The sequence below is a fragment of the Aspergillus alliaceus genome (genome assembly GCF_009176365.1).
Source record: "Aspergillus alliaceus strain CBS 536.65 unplaced genomic scaffold BDW43scaffold_32, whole genome shotgun sequence".
NCBI classification, from domain to species: Eukaryota; Fungi; Ascomycota; class Eurotiomycetes; order Eurotiales; family Aspergillaceae; genus Aspergillus; species Aspergillus alliaceus.
In genome coordinates, this window is record NW_022474715.1 from 194,471 (window position 1) to 207,052 (window position 12,582).

General features: G+C 48.6%; 6 protein-coding genes across 6 annotated transcripts; 2 read left to right on the plus strand and 4 right to left on the minus strand.

Annotated features, from left to right (window-relative positions):
• Nucleotides 1-63: 63 nt before the first annotated feature.
• BDW43DRAFT_312703 (pyridoxal 5'-phosphate synthase subunit PdxT) lies at nucleotides 64-954 on the minus strand (the record flags this gene model as incomplete). The annotated part of the gene is made up of 2 exons (XM_032047416.1): nucleotides 64-646; nucleotides 707-954. 2 exons carry the CDS (start codon nucleotides 952-954, stop codon nucleotides 64-66), a joined length of 831 nt encoding a protein of 276 aa, XP_031898615.1.
• Nucleotides 955-1,115: 161 nt separating this feature from the next.
• Nucleotides 1,116-2,657, plus strand: BDW43DRAFT_133197 (4'-phosphopantetheinyl transferase family protein). The gene has a single exon (XM_032038215.1). The coding sequence runs from the start codon at nucleotides 1,371-1,373 to the stop codon at nucleotides 2,397-2,399; it is 1,029 nt and encodes a 342-aa protein (XP_031898616.1). The 5' UTR covers nucleotides 1,116-1,370; the 3' UTR covers nucleotides 2,400-2,657.
• A 404-nt stretch (nucleotides 2,658-3,061) lies between these two features.
• Nucleotides 3,062-4,295, minus strand: BDW43DRAFT_281611 (1-acylglycerol-3-phosphate O-acyltransferase SLC1). The gene is made up of 2 exons (XM_032042526.1): nucleotides 3,953-4,295; nucleotides 3,062-3,900 (listed from the first exon to the last, which is right to left on the minus strand). The coding sequence occupies exon 2, from the start codon at nucleotides 3,860-3,862 to the stop codon at nucleotides 3,107-3,109; it is 756 nt and encodes a 251-aa protein (XP_031898617.1). The 5' UTR covers nucleotides 3,863-3,900; nucleotides 3,953-4,295; the 3' UTR covers nucleotides 3,062-3,106.
• Nucleotide 4,296: 1 nt separating this feature from the next.
• On the minus strand, nucleotides 4,297-7,916 carry BDW43DRAFT_281613 (anaphase promoting complex subunit bimA). Its single transcript, XM_032042527.1, has 4 exons — nucleotides 7,025-7,916; nucleotides 6,757-6,930; nucleotides 4,856-6,699; nucleotides 4,297-4,794 (listed from the first exon to the last, which is right to left on the minus strand). Exons 1-4 carry the CDS (start codon nucleotides 7,359-7,361, stop codon nucleotides 4,723-4,725), a joined length of 2,427 nt encoding a protein of 808 aa, XP_031898618.1. The 5' UTR covers nucleotides 7,362-7,916; the 3' UTR covers nucleotides 4,297-4,722.
• Nucleotides 7,917-8,082: 166 nt separating this feature from the next.
• Nucleotides 8,083-8,977, plus strand: BDW43DRAFT_281615 (SND2/TMEM208 family protein). The gene is made up of 2 exons (XM_032042528.1): nucleotides 8,083-8,243; nucleotides 8,322-8,977. The coding sequence occupies exons 1-2, from the start codon at nucleotides 8,235-8,237 to the stop codon at nucleotides 8,826-8,828; spliced, it is 516 nt and encodes a 171-aa protein (XP_031898619.1). The 5' UTR covers nucleotides 8,083-8,234; the 3' UTR covers nucleotides 8,829-8,977.
• Nucleotides 8,978-8,981: 4 nt separating this feature from the next.
• BDW43DRAFT_133237 (uncharacterized protein) lies at nucleotides 8,982-12,551 on the minus strand. Its single transcript, XM_032038216.1, has 3 exons — nucleotides 11,961-12,551; nucleotides 11,182-11,898; nucleotides 8,982-11,125 (listed from the first exon to the last, which is right to left on the minus strand). The coding sequence occupies exons 1-3, from the start codon at nucleotides 12,080-12,082 to the stop codon at nucleotides 9,304-9,306; spliced, it is 2,661 nt and encodes an 886-aa protein (XP_031898620.1). The 5' UTR covers nucleotides 12,083-12,551; the 3' UTR covers nucleotides 8,982-9,303.
• Nucleotides 12,552-12,582: the final 31 nt, after the last annotated feature.

The following is a 12,582-nucleotide window of genomic DNA, read 5'->3' on the forward strand; positions in this document are numbered from 1 at the left end:
ACATCCGATACCCAATATATCGACAAAACTTTCTATACAAACTTCTATAATGGAAAGCATTGATTAGCGTTGCTCTATCTTTTGTCTCCTCTTCACGGACTGCTCCACCTGGCGCAACCACCATGAGTGTATCCTGGCATCGCCTGTCAGCTCCGGATGGAAGCTTGTGCCAAAGACATTTCCCTGTCTGACGGCAATAATGTCACCAGCTTCTTTGTCCGCGTCTATGTTCCTCCCGTCGCTGGCCAACTTAGCGGCTCTGCCTGGAAGGGTTGCTAGCACTTCGACCTCTGTTGCCATCGCATCACGGGCCGCTTGGTCCTTTGCGTGCTTCGAAGGTGCTACGACGGTCTCGTCCCTCTGAAGCTCACTTGTTTGGATACCCTCTTCGTGCGGCAATATTCTCTCCACAACAGGTGCCCGAATGAAGACAGCTGGGAAAGAAGGTGGGTCTTGATCAGGAGAGCTCAAAAACGGTAGGTTCAATGGCGCTTGGAAACTCTCGGTTTGGCGGCCAAAGTGGTTTCTATTTACGCGCACATCTAAACCACCGATAAGCTCTTGGCCGCCCTTCTTCGTTCGGTTGGCAGATTCCGCGAGCAAGATCAGTCCGGCACAGGTTCCCCAAGTTGGTCTGCGATGAACCCTGTTAAGGATGGATGGTCAGCCCTCAATAAGGAGAACATTTTTCCTTCAAAGAATATACTTGACAAAATCTCTCAGTGGCTCCAAAAGATTTGACCTAGCCGCGACAAGAGAGATAGTGGTGCTCTCGCCACCGGGCAAGATAAGCGCATCGCATCTCTCTAACTCTTGCGTGGTTCGAACTTCAATGAATTCCCATTGCGGCGGGGTGTCGCTCTCTGTCGCTGGGTTAGCTGCTGCCTGTTTCAGCAGCTGTATATGCTCGTAGAATGCGCCCTGTAAGGCGAGAACCCCGACAGTGATGCTCATTTCAATGCTGTACATTTCATAGAAAATGAGTCAAAACGTTGACCACTTGCCGCAAGTATACGTGGCCGGATCATTAAAATTCCGCACTATCTCCACGTGCTGCTCCGCATGATAAGCGCAGTGATCGGTAGGGTAAACATGACTCCAGCACTAATTGGTCTGGATGTTTGAGGAATCCTTGGGTGTCTGCTTCTATCTATGGATTGATGCTCACGGTCTTCTATAGATCGAGAAGATATATCAATATTACCAGCTCAACATGAAACTATGACGTCGGTGGGACCATATACACAATATTCTCTATCCAGGTAGAGTACATGCATAAAATCGATCCCCGCACCGGAGTCAGCCTTATCAACAATACAACGTAGCTACTCATCATCTCTGTCTCGAGAATTATACCTAGCCTCTTCAAAATGCAACCACAACAGGATGGATCCAGCAATGCCCTGGTACGGTGGTACATTGACACTCGAGACCTAACATCAACCAACTCTGCACTCCCATTACTGGAAACACTCCAACCACCAGATCAGGAGTCAGCTAAACGATATTACCATCTGAAAGACAGACATATGTCCCTCGCATCAAATCTTCTGAAATACCTCTTCGTACACCGAACATGCCGTATCCCATGGAACCAAATCACCATCAGCCGCACACCAGCACCACATCACCGGCCGTGCTTTATCCCCGCTAAGGAACTCCAAGATGCAACCTCCAACGGACCAATCCCAAGCATTGAATTCAACGTCAGCCATCAAGCATCCTTGGTAGCCCTGGCTGGAACCATTCTTCCACCATCAAACACCAAGGATGCAACATCATCGGATATCTTCATAAACCCCAACCCATCCTCTACACCCCTCCCATCCGTACCGCAGGTAGGAATAGACATCACCTGCGTAAACGAACGCCGGAACACGCCGAATACCAGACAAGCATTAGACGAGTTCGTCAGTATATTCTCGGAGGTTTTCTCCGACCGCGAGTTGGAGACGATCAAAAGCCTAGATGCGGTACCGCCACATATAGGCGAGGACGAGAATAGCCGCGTGGAATATGGATTTCGTCTGTTTTACGCCTACTGGGCTTTGAAGGAGGCGTATATTAAGATGACGGGGGAGGCGTTGTTGGCACCATGGTTGAGGGAATTAGTGTTTACGAATGTTCTCGCGCCAGAACCCGCGGGTCCGGACTTGGAGCCTTGGAGTGAGCCTTACACTGGGGTCAAGACGTGGCTGTATGAGAAGGAGGTGGAGGATGTGAGAGTCGAGGTTGTTGCGTTTGAGGAAGATTATCTTATTGCTACTGCGGCAAGAGGAGGTGGCATCGGGCGTGGAAGTGGGAGTAATGGTGCAGATCCGTGGCAGCTGTTGCAGAGGATTGACATCGAGAAAGACGTTAGACCTTGCGCGACAGGTGTTTGCAAATGTCTGCAATAGTCTTTGTTCTCTCCCCGCCGAATAAAATACTACGTTCATATACATATGCATAGGAGGTTCGAACAGTAAGCAGATATGCTCTGTCAATCGGTAAGCTACATACAGTATTGGTCCAGGATACAGTGGGGGAGAGGATCCCGGTGTCACTGGACGTATGACATATATACATTGTGGTAGAAACAGTCCTATCCAAAAGGCCTAGGGACAGATTAAAATGAACGTTTCATAGGGGCCAACCGCTAGGTTTTCATGTCATCACTCCTCGTGTCTACGTGTGTAACGCAATCCTTTGGCCCTCGTCTGTAGACAGTATTTATCGAAGCCCGCATGTCGCGGGGCTATACTGAAAACAGAAGACAATAAGTATTAGCAGGAGAAATGTGAGAGATAACAACGCCTGATGTTCATGTCTCATGTCGCGTTTCAGTTTATCAATGCTAAGATGCGGGCTTCCGACGTTGACGAGGGGAATGTCGGGTACAAAAGGGTCATAGTCGTGGTTCAGCTTTGCAATACGTCAGATCTCAACAGCTGTAGAGGTACCGTTGACAACTGAACTGTCAACTTCGATTTCGTTCTTCCCGGACATCTCCAACAGAGTCTTGAGCATAGATTCCCGAGCTGACTTAGTCAGGTTATCGACATCGGCCACAGTCAGGCCCTCAGTACTGATGGGAGGGAGAACTAGGTTGTGTCAGCCTCATTTCCTAGTAATTTCGCTCAACATGAGAGGAAGATGGGAAAATCGTACCCTTGACCTGGATTGAGCCAGCGTTAAACCTCCAGTACCGGGGAGATAGAACATGCGAGTAATTCTCAGAAACAACTGGAACAATAGGCACACCCGCTTTCACAGCAAGATGGAAAGCGCCCTTCTTGAAGGGTAACAGCTCCGGCTTGTCCGAGTAGCTTCTTGTGCCCTCCGGGAAGATGAAGACGCTCTGGCGATGGTTGCGCATCTCGTCTGCAGCGCTGTCGAACGCCTTTACAGCCGTCTCACGATTTGCCCTGTCAATAAAAACTGTGCGAGAGAGAGACATGAACCAACCGAGGAAGGGCACATGGCGTAGGGATTTCTTGGCCGTGACACTGCAATACGGGGGGAAGATAGCACCCAACATGAGCACGTCCAGCTCTGACTGGTGGTTTCCGATGAATACCGCCGGCCTGGTAGAAAGATGCTCCTTGCCTTCGACAATGTCGAAATGTACGCCGGTTGTAAGCCGCATGATCCACTTGAAGCTGCGCGCGGTGGCCCATTGCGAGACTCGTCCGTAGCCTACTAGGCGCAATATGATCGAAGCGATTACACCGTAAATGGCACAGAAAAGAAGGGACCCGTATGAAGCTAAGCAGCGAGCAACAAACGCCGCGCGGGGAACCTTTTGGCCAAGAGTGAAGAGTGAAAGCGTGACGACGACAAACGAGCTGATGCCCGTGGTAACGTAGGACAGTAGTGACATGGCGTAAATGACAGCAAAGTTATAAGAAGGGTTCTAGTCTACAAGTCATGTCAGAGCGATATAAATACTACCGAAGATAGAACGGCATACCTTTACTGTTCAGCGGCAATGAGGTCAGGCGAGAGAGTCTCGGGAACAGAACAGGTGAACGAGAGGATCACAAAAGCGGCTGGGGCATGGCAATGGCCGATCTGAATAAGAATAAAATAAGGGGGTTCTAGAAAAATACTTAGAAGGACATTAGGAAAATAACAACCCCAACAGGAAGGAAGGGGAGAATGCAAAACCGCCAAACTAGAGTCGTCTTTCTATTTCCGCCTTTTTTTCTGGCGAATTTTGTTGGGCCGTTCACCGCCTTCCATTGGCTGGGTGCGGTGAGGTTGATGAGATCTTTGACGCTTTACCTCGGTTGAAGCTCTTCAATTGACCAGCCTTCTAAGAATATGCATAAAAATGAATTGCTTATAGCGCCTCACACGACAGACAGTATATGTTCATGAATCTGTCGCCCGGCGTCCTTGTGTCTCATTCGCAGCTAAATGCGAGAAAGCCAACCCACGCTAATATACAGAACCAAAGAGCCTCGACACCTCTTCGAGAGCCTGATGCTGGGAAATGGACTCTCTACCCAACCGGCCTGCTAACGCCCCTGTAATGCTGATGCTCCCGCACATCTGACCCAGAAAGGAGAAAAAGAGAAAGAAACGCCAACTATCATAAAACTAGTTGCCCTAAGTAGGAATATGACCAAGACCAAATCATGAAAACTGATGCGGATAGGAAGGGGAAGGTAAAGGAAGAGACAGGTACGCGGATGTTTAAAAATACTTGGGGAAAGAGGAAAAGGAGAGGGATGGATGTCATGCCATATCTTCATCGTCTTCCTCTTCGTCATCTAGTGATTCCATAGCGTCCTTGATATATTGTGCAGCCTAAATTTAGCAGCGTTAGTGATGCTATAGAACGAGTAGCAGATCTGGGTATTGCCCTTACCTTGGGATCCAAATTCAACGCCGTTGTGAAATGCTTGATAGCGTTGCCCTTGTCATGCAACGATTTGTAAAGCTTACCCAGCAGATAATGCACGTTGGCTTCATCTGGGGCCATGTCCTTGAGAATCTTCAGTTCTGATAGAGCCAATTTGAGCTCCTGCAGTTTCATCAATGCACGAGCTTTGCGGAACCTAGCAAGGACGGAATGTGGTGCCAGTGAACAAGCTCGTCCATATTGAATTAGAGCCGCCTTTGGATTATTCATCTTTTCCAAAACCAGGCCGATGCAACAGATCAGCACCGCATTTGTAGGGTTAATACTTGCAGCGTTGCGGAAATGCTGTTCAGCAAAATCGAGTTTGCCCATCTTATCATATACGGTGCCCAATCCGTACCAGGCGTTATAGTGCCGGCTGTCGGCACTGATGCCATGCCGGTAGGAGTCCAATGCTTTATCGTATTCTTCGTTTGCCACATATTCGTGTCCCTGCAGGGTAAATCCATAGGCAAAATGAGAATCCAATTGTGTTGCTCGCTTGAAACACTTAAGAGCCTGATCGTGATCGCGCTGGTGGGAGAAAGAATTACCAATAGCACACCAAGCCTGAGGAGATAAGCGATCGACCTCCATTAGCTCATGCGCGAGATACGCTAATTCGATATCATTCTTGAGATGCCAGAGGACAGTGGAATAAATCTCCATGTCATCTAACCTGGATGGAGCCATAGTCCTCACCCGTACGAAATACTTCTCAGCATCCGAATACATTGCTTGCTCGTAGCACGCCCGTCCGATTTGCGAAAGGACCCAAGGTGTCTCTCGCTGGCCCTGAGAAAGTGCATTGAATATTTGGATAGAATCAGCACACCTATAACGACTCAAAGCAAAGTATCCCGAAGCAAGTTTAGAGAAAAGCTCCAATAGCCATGTTAGGGCTTCGATGGACTTAGACTTTTCAATCGCGGCGGTCTTCGAAGTAACATTAGAAGCTCCACTATGGGCGATTGATATGGGCCTGTGCTCTTTCCCGTCGCTGTCGTGTATCTCGCCGACATGCTTCCTATTGCCACTTACAACGCGTCCTACGTTCGTGGATGCCGTAGTACGCCCCTTAGCACCGGTAGCTTTCACCTTTTTAAGTTCCCTGCCATCTTTCATGCCTATTGTCGTAGCCGAAAGCTTGGTGGTTGTAGGTTTTATCTGGTTAAAAAGACGTACGCTGCGGCGTTGCGGGGCTCCTGGTTCTGTTGGTGCTGCTGAATGAGCCACTTGGCCGGAAACTGTTCGTTTGCGGTCGCCCACTCGGGATCCCATTACAGCTTCCTTCTCTAACTGGGCCGCGGTTTCCTCATCTTGTTCAACTCTCATTCTTGTCCTTTGTCTAATACCGGTGGGCTTCATTTTCGGTGGAGGATCCATTCCATGATCGGGTCCTATCGATTGTATCGTTCGATTTTTTCTTGCTGGAGCCAAGGGAGGTTCCCACGTTGTGTCGCCGACTCCATTAGCCACACGAAATTCATCAGACTCACTGCTCTGGCCGCCTGGGGTTTCCGTCCCTTCTCGAATTACTGCTGCCGATGTTCCCGTAGATGCCACGCTGACAGTGCTCCCGTTCAATTTCTCCCATAAGGCCGAGCTTCCATGAGTAGTACCCGAATCACTACGGGACGTGGCAGACATAAAGGGGTCTAAGGTTGGGTTTACATTAGCTGTAGCTTGCAATGGCCCACCTGCAGAGGCAACTTTGTCAGGGGGAAGATCGGTATCCTCTTGCGACGAGGATAGTACGTTGAGCAATTCGGAGCTCATTTTGTAAATATTAGGGACTCGAACATTGACACCTTTATAGCGCGATCAGTCGTTGACAGCGCAATCATAAGGCGAGGCTCCAAACTCACCCGTTTCACACAGACCCAGAAAGGCATCCCACATAAAAGGATTCAGCTTCAGAGCTTCAACGTAGTATTCCACGGCTTTATTGAGATCTTTATGTGCGTGCCACAGTTTACCTTGTAAGCAAAGTACTGCTGCTGCGTCTGGTAGATGCTGCCTGCGCGTTTCGCTGTGTTTGTCTATGTTTTCGAAAAAAGACAATCAGCCTCAACCACAAGGACGATGTAACCAATCTATAGTCGCAAGAAAAGGAGATCAATGGAAATTGCTTACTCCAATGGTTTTTCGAAGCCCAAAGACTTTTGCTCCGCTCTAGCGCTGTAATGCCGTCAAGATACTTTCCCAAGTCCAGGCATGTCTGAGCATAAACGTAAGAGCAGCCAACATGAGTACCCCTCGACCCAAAATTTTTACTGTAATCATAGGCTGCCTTAATCTGGCCGTTGAGGATATGACAGAGGGCGAGTAGATAGGAAGCTTCCGCAGCTCGAGGTTCATAGGCATGCAAACGGCCAGCAAGGAACAGTGCATTTCGAATCAGATTATTATCGAGATGGTAGTATATTAACTGCCTCAGCTGGCCCGATATATGAGACGTCGACGGCGACATATTGAGGTGTGAATGTATAGGCCTGAGGGTACCAAAAAGTTTGGTGGTTTAACACCAGGACGCGGTGTCAATCGTGATAATGGCAGAGGATCGAGGACACAGGCGGGAGATAACTAGGGAGAAGTTCGCTCAGGACCAAGAAGGCATTCGGTAGGCAGTATATGAGACCTCGCGCTCTTTGATAACCTTTCCGCGACGTCTGCAAGACGAGAAGCCGAGGAAACAGCGACAAGATTCCTTGTATGATGCGTGTATGTAAAATTGTGTTAATAACCAGAGAGCCGCCCCCGGAGAGTAATGAATGCCAAAGTGGCTATGGGTAATGTCCCACTAATAATTCCTTCACAAAGTCCCTCACTTTGCTTTCCTGCGATTTTGTACAAGATCGTGTCTCGCAAAGTGAATGACGTCCGGGCGACTCGTGACGCCCTTTGGGCCAGGTTGGAACTTATAGAAGAGTAAATTGCATGTCGCGACTGATCATCGGGCGATTTTAAAAGAAGTGCCACGCGGGGTCAGCAACGTCTCGCCAAGAGAGATGCGGTGGGATGTGATAGAGGCGGTCGTGATTGTCGTCACGATGTCTTTCAGCCATCAGATGTTTTGGGGCGGCAGCTCAATGAACCACTCTGAGTGGCTGGTGGAGGCGCGGGCGCTTGTCCGGTTGTGGTGGGCAACACCATTCCCTAGGGTCTTGATTTCTAGTACACAAGGTCTAATTACCACGTCAAGCTTCTCTTGACTAGGAACATGGCTTTGTTCATATAGTGTATATACATTATCTTTTCTTTTCTTCTTCTTTCCTTTTTTACGAGGCAATCTCAAGACCCACCACCTACAACTCTCCACACCCGTCCTTCAACACAGATCAATATGGCACAGGTTTGTCTTTTATTAGTTCCTCTCATCCTCCTTTGATAGCGCAGATCAATGCGAGATAAAAGGCTGACCGGCTCTAAGAAAGCAGCAAAAACTCTCGCAACGCGAAATGCCTCTCTTCTGCTTCGCACTCATATAATCACTCTTTGTCTTCATTCAGCCTTCCTCCTCCTCCACTGGATTTTCAACCGTCCCCGCTCTTTAACGCCCTATATTGTCCTTGCGTGCCCAACTCTAGCAATTGAGTTCTATCTGGACCGCCTAGGCCGTCCACGTTATAACCCCGCCGATGGCTCCCTCCGCGCCCCGGGAGAGGACCTGGGAGCTGCCGGCCTTACCGAGTATATGTGGGATATCTTGTATTGGACCTGGGGCTGTATCGGCGCGGTCTGTGTGTTTGGCGATCGAGCCTGGTGGTTGTGGATTGTGGTGCCATTGTACTCTATCTGGTTGGCATATACCACTTTCACGGGGATGAAGAGCGGATTAGCCGGAATGGGTGGGACGGGTGAGACAGAGCCAGCTGTTGCAGAAAGCAGGAGGCAGAAGAAGATGGAGAAAAGAGGAGGCCGAGTACAATATCGATGAATTGTTGAATGTAGTAGCTATTAAATGTACTTTTTAAGTTTTATTTTGTTTTTGGGTTTTGCCATGAGCAGAGTGAGCATATTGTTGAGAGATGACAAATATACACTGCAGTTCACCAAAAGTTGTTTGATTATGTGTCAGCATGAATGTGGATAAATTTAGTACAAACACACCTACACACATATATATCGTTTTATATCCTTGAAGTCACCGGTTCCAGTACATCCAACGATCACTATTCTCCCATAGTACAAGCAAACACGGAAATACAGTAATGTAACGCAGCATAACATACTAGCAAAAACTATGTGGGGAATAACTAAGGTCGTAATCAATCTGATATGATAATCATACTAGTCAAGCAGGGTAAAAGGGATATCATTCATAGGTGTATCGTTTGAATCGAACCATGTAATTGACCAATCTATACGGGACTTAGGCCCACAACAAGGGAGCGTTTGCGTATTATTTGAGGTCATAGGTCGTCCCTAGTTGGCGTATCTTCAAGGTAGTCGTCCGAGTTTTGCAAATGTGATGTGGTAGCCTCACTAGCTTCCGATGCGAAGGTGTTTGCATCGAATCCCGTATTTATATCCTGCTCCTGTGTGCTCTCTAAAGGAATCACAGGCTCAGTCGGAGGACTTTCACTGTAGGCATCACTGCCTGCTGCAGACTCTACCGGTGTGGCTTGCTCATACCCAGGCCGGATTGCAGATTGGGATTGTCCAAGTCTATTCTCCACGTCATCTTGACTTAGGGGCTCATGTGTGGCCGGTGATGAAGAAGTAGAAGTTCTCCTATAATCTGCAACGATCTCTCTTTGTAGCTCGGGCGGCGCCGGTACTGAAGATCCATAAATGGCGTGTAGTTTTTCCATGAAATTTTGGACGTATAAAGGATCTTTCCCAGAGAGTAGATCAGAGACAAGATTCTCAACAGCCTCATAATGCGGGCTTGGAAAGTTTGGCGCTTGCCGCGTAGTGTCGGTGAGTTGATCACGAGTGGCCTGGTCACCAACCTCGGGATGAAGAGATTGGAACGAGTTCGCTTCTGCAGACCTTGTAGCTTCCACATACTGCTCGCGAGCCTGATTCAGAGCACTGTACAGCTTTTCAGGAGCCTTGCCGTCGTCAGACACATCGTGCTCTGGCAAAATCTGAGCCGCAGCTACACCCCAGCTTGATGTCGTGGGATCTACCTCCTCTTCTCCGTCAGTTTGCTGCGCAGTGAGTGGAGATCGCTGTATGTTATCGGCGGATTCCGCAGGAAAATTAGATGACTCAGGTTCCTTGTTCGGTGATCCCTCATCCTCCAATGAGGAATATTCATTTTCTAGAGGTGCATCGTCAAGGCCTAAAGTCTGCCCTTCGAACTCTGTAGTACCCCGTACCATTGAACTCGACGCGTCGACTCCAGACTGATCACTAAGCTTTGGCAGTGAGGGTGGAGAGCCTGACCTTGTATCGAAGTTGTCACTTACTTCCCGCGCAGCAATCTTCCATCTGCCGACATCCCTTAGCCTGGCAAGTTCTTTCGCCGCACCTTCGGCAGCATCCATTCCACGTGATAGGACGTAGTCAGAGAGTGCTCTAGCATCCTCCAACTTCGCATGCCGCAAACCGACCTCCCGGAATTTGTTTTTCCAATCTTCGAACTGCGCTTTTAATGCGTGATATTTGGCCCAATCTTTGTAGGTAACACCGTCCATCAAAGCCCACCGTATGCCTATTTCCTGAAGGCCCAAGTCACGAACACTGTCAAGGACATCAATGGTAGAATTTACTGCTGCAGAGACATGACGCACTAGCTCTTGATCGAATGAACTGTGCCATTCCCGAATAGCATGAGCGCAATCCCGGATGGCGACTGCAGCTTGTCTAATGTCCTTGGAGAGGGCAGTTTGAGCCGCCTCCTCCGCAGGGGATTGTTCACTAGGCAAAGCCTCAGTCAATTCGCCCATACGAAACTTGACAGCTTGAAGTTCCTGTTGCACGACGGTTTCCAGAGCCATTACAAGGCGCTCGCCATGCTTCTTCGCCCCGCCATTTACATAATCGTCAACGAGTTCGTACAGACGCTCTTCAAGATCTTCGAAACCTTTGTCAGCAGCCACAGCAAACTTTTCCTGCCATGTCCGTAGGTCGGACTCGATCTTTTCGCGAGTTTGCGCTGTTATCTCGGTAGGGGACAATGTGTGAGGCGTAGATGAGGCTACTACCGTGGAGGTTGAGGTGAGGGATTCCCTTTTTGTCGCTTCCAGTACTACGGAAGTAACACTTTCTTGTTTAGTCGAAGAGCTTATAAACCTTCAAGTTAGCCAACCGAAGGTTTCTTTTAGGGTTAAAAAACTTACCTGTCAACTTCATCCACAACATTTCGCAGTTGTTTCCCTTCGCGATAGCTTGCTAGTCTCTGTCCGATTTTGACTAGTTGAGGTTCAACATTTGCAGAGTAAAGACCGGTAACTCTGGGCCATAACCAGCTGTGCATGAAATAAACCACCGATGACCATGTGTTTTGCGCATAGGGTACAACAGTAGTCGTCAAAATATTCTGACCAGAGGTGTATGTTTTCCCAATAAAGGGCCTCGAGCGAGCAAGAAAAGGCTGAACATGATTAACGCATGCTGAATGAAATGCGGAGTTCGCTTTTTGATAGTAAGGCGACACGATTGCTGTCGCTCGTTGGACATGAGGCGCAACTTTGGCGCTATACAATTCGCTTGTAGCATCCCTTGCGGTTTGTAAGAGAGGGACAACTTGCTTTTCCCACTGCTGGGATCCGTAGGTTTGAGCTTTGTCCAAAGCAGGTGCGCCGTACTTATCGTAGCCGAGTTTGGCGACATTTGCCGCAGGCGTATAGACCTTTTCGTTAATCACTAGCACATACGGACGTGCTTTCTCGACGTAAGGTGCACCATAGTTGCTGTAGTAGGGAAGAACGTGCGGTTCAATATAAGAGCGAGCAACAAGATAAGGTTTGCAGACTCGCGGAGAAGAGTCGTTCAAGTTGGATAGTTGCGATGGGCATCGGAAGAACGGGGTGAGCAAGATAAACCAGATACAAAGCCTATAATGGTTGTTTGTCAGATTGAATTTTAAGACTTATTCCCAGGTACGAATCACGCGTACCGCACTACCAATCCGAGTGTCCATCGGAAAAGATTTGTCTTTCTAGCGTTCGATGGAACTTCCTTAATTCCCACAATCTTCCCAATGCCTTCTGAGGCATGGCCGTTATCTAGGGTGGACATCACTAATTTCGCCTCGGTAACTGGGGTCTTCGTTTTTGAGACCACAAGATCCTAGCGCTCGCGTGCCGTCGCGCGGACAATTCAACTGAATTATACGTCCTAAGTAACTTGCCGTTGCTTTCTAGATCATGGCAATTGCACCACGGAGCCACGCGGACTCGGAAGCTCAGCAACAAGTGAAACCGGGGGAGGCTAGGCTAGGATACTCCAGCCTTCGCTAAACAATTCCAACCAAGACTCCAAAGGGGTACGCGCGAAGATCGCTCAGGTCTTGGCGCAAAGGTCTCAAATTGGCGGCGCAGCAGAAAAGTACCAAAAAATGAACGAAAGGAGACTTGTGTTTACGATCGGGAAACTTTCGAAGGCTTTCTTTATTTCAATCCCAACAGTACCGAATTAAGAGGGGCTAACAAGAGAAGACACGAAGGGAAGAAGCCTTGGATTCAGCTTGTGAGGTCATCTGTGCTCAGCGCTTTACAAGATGTTACACTAAGGAGCTT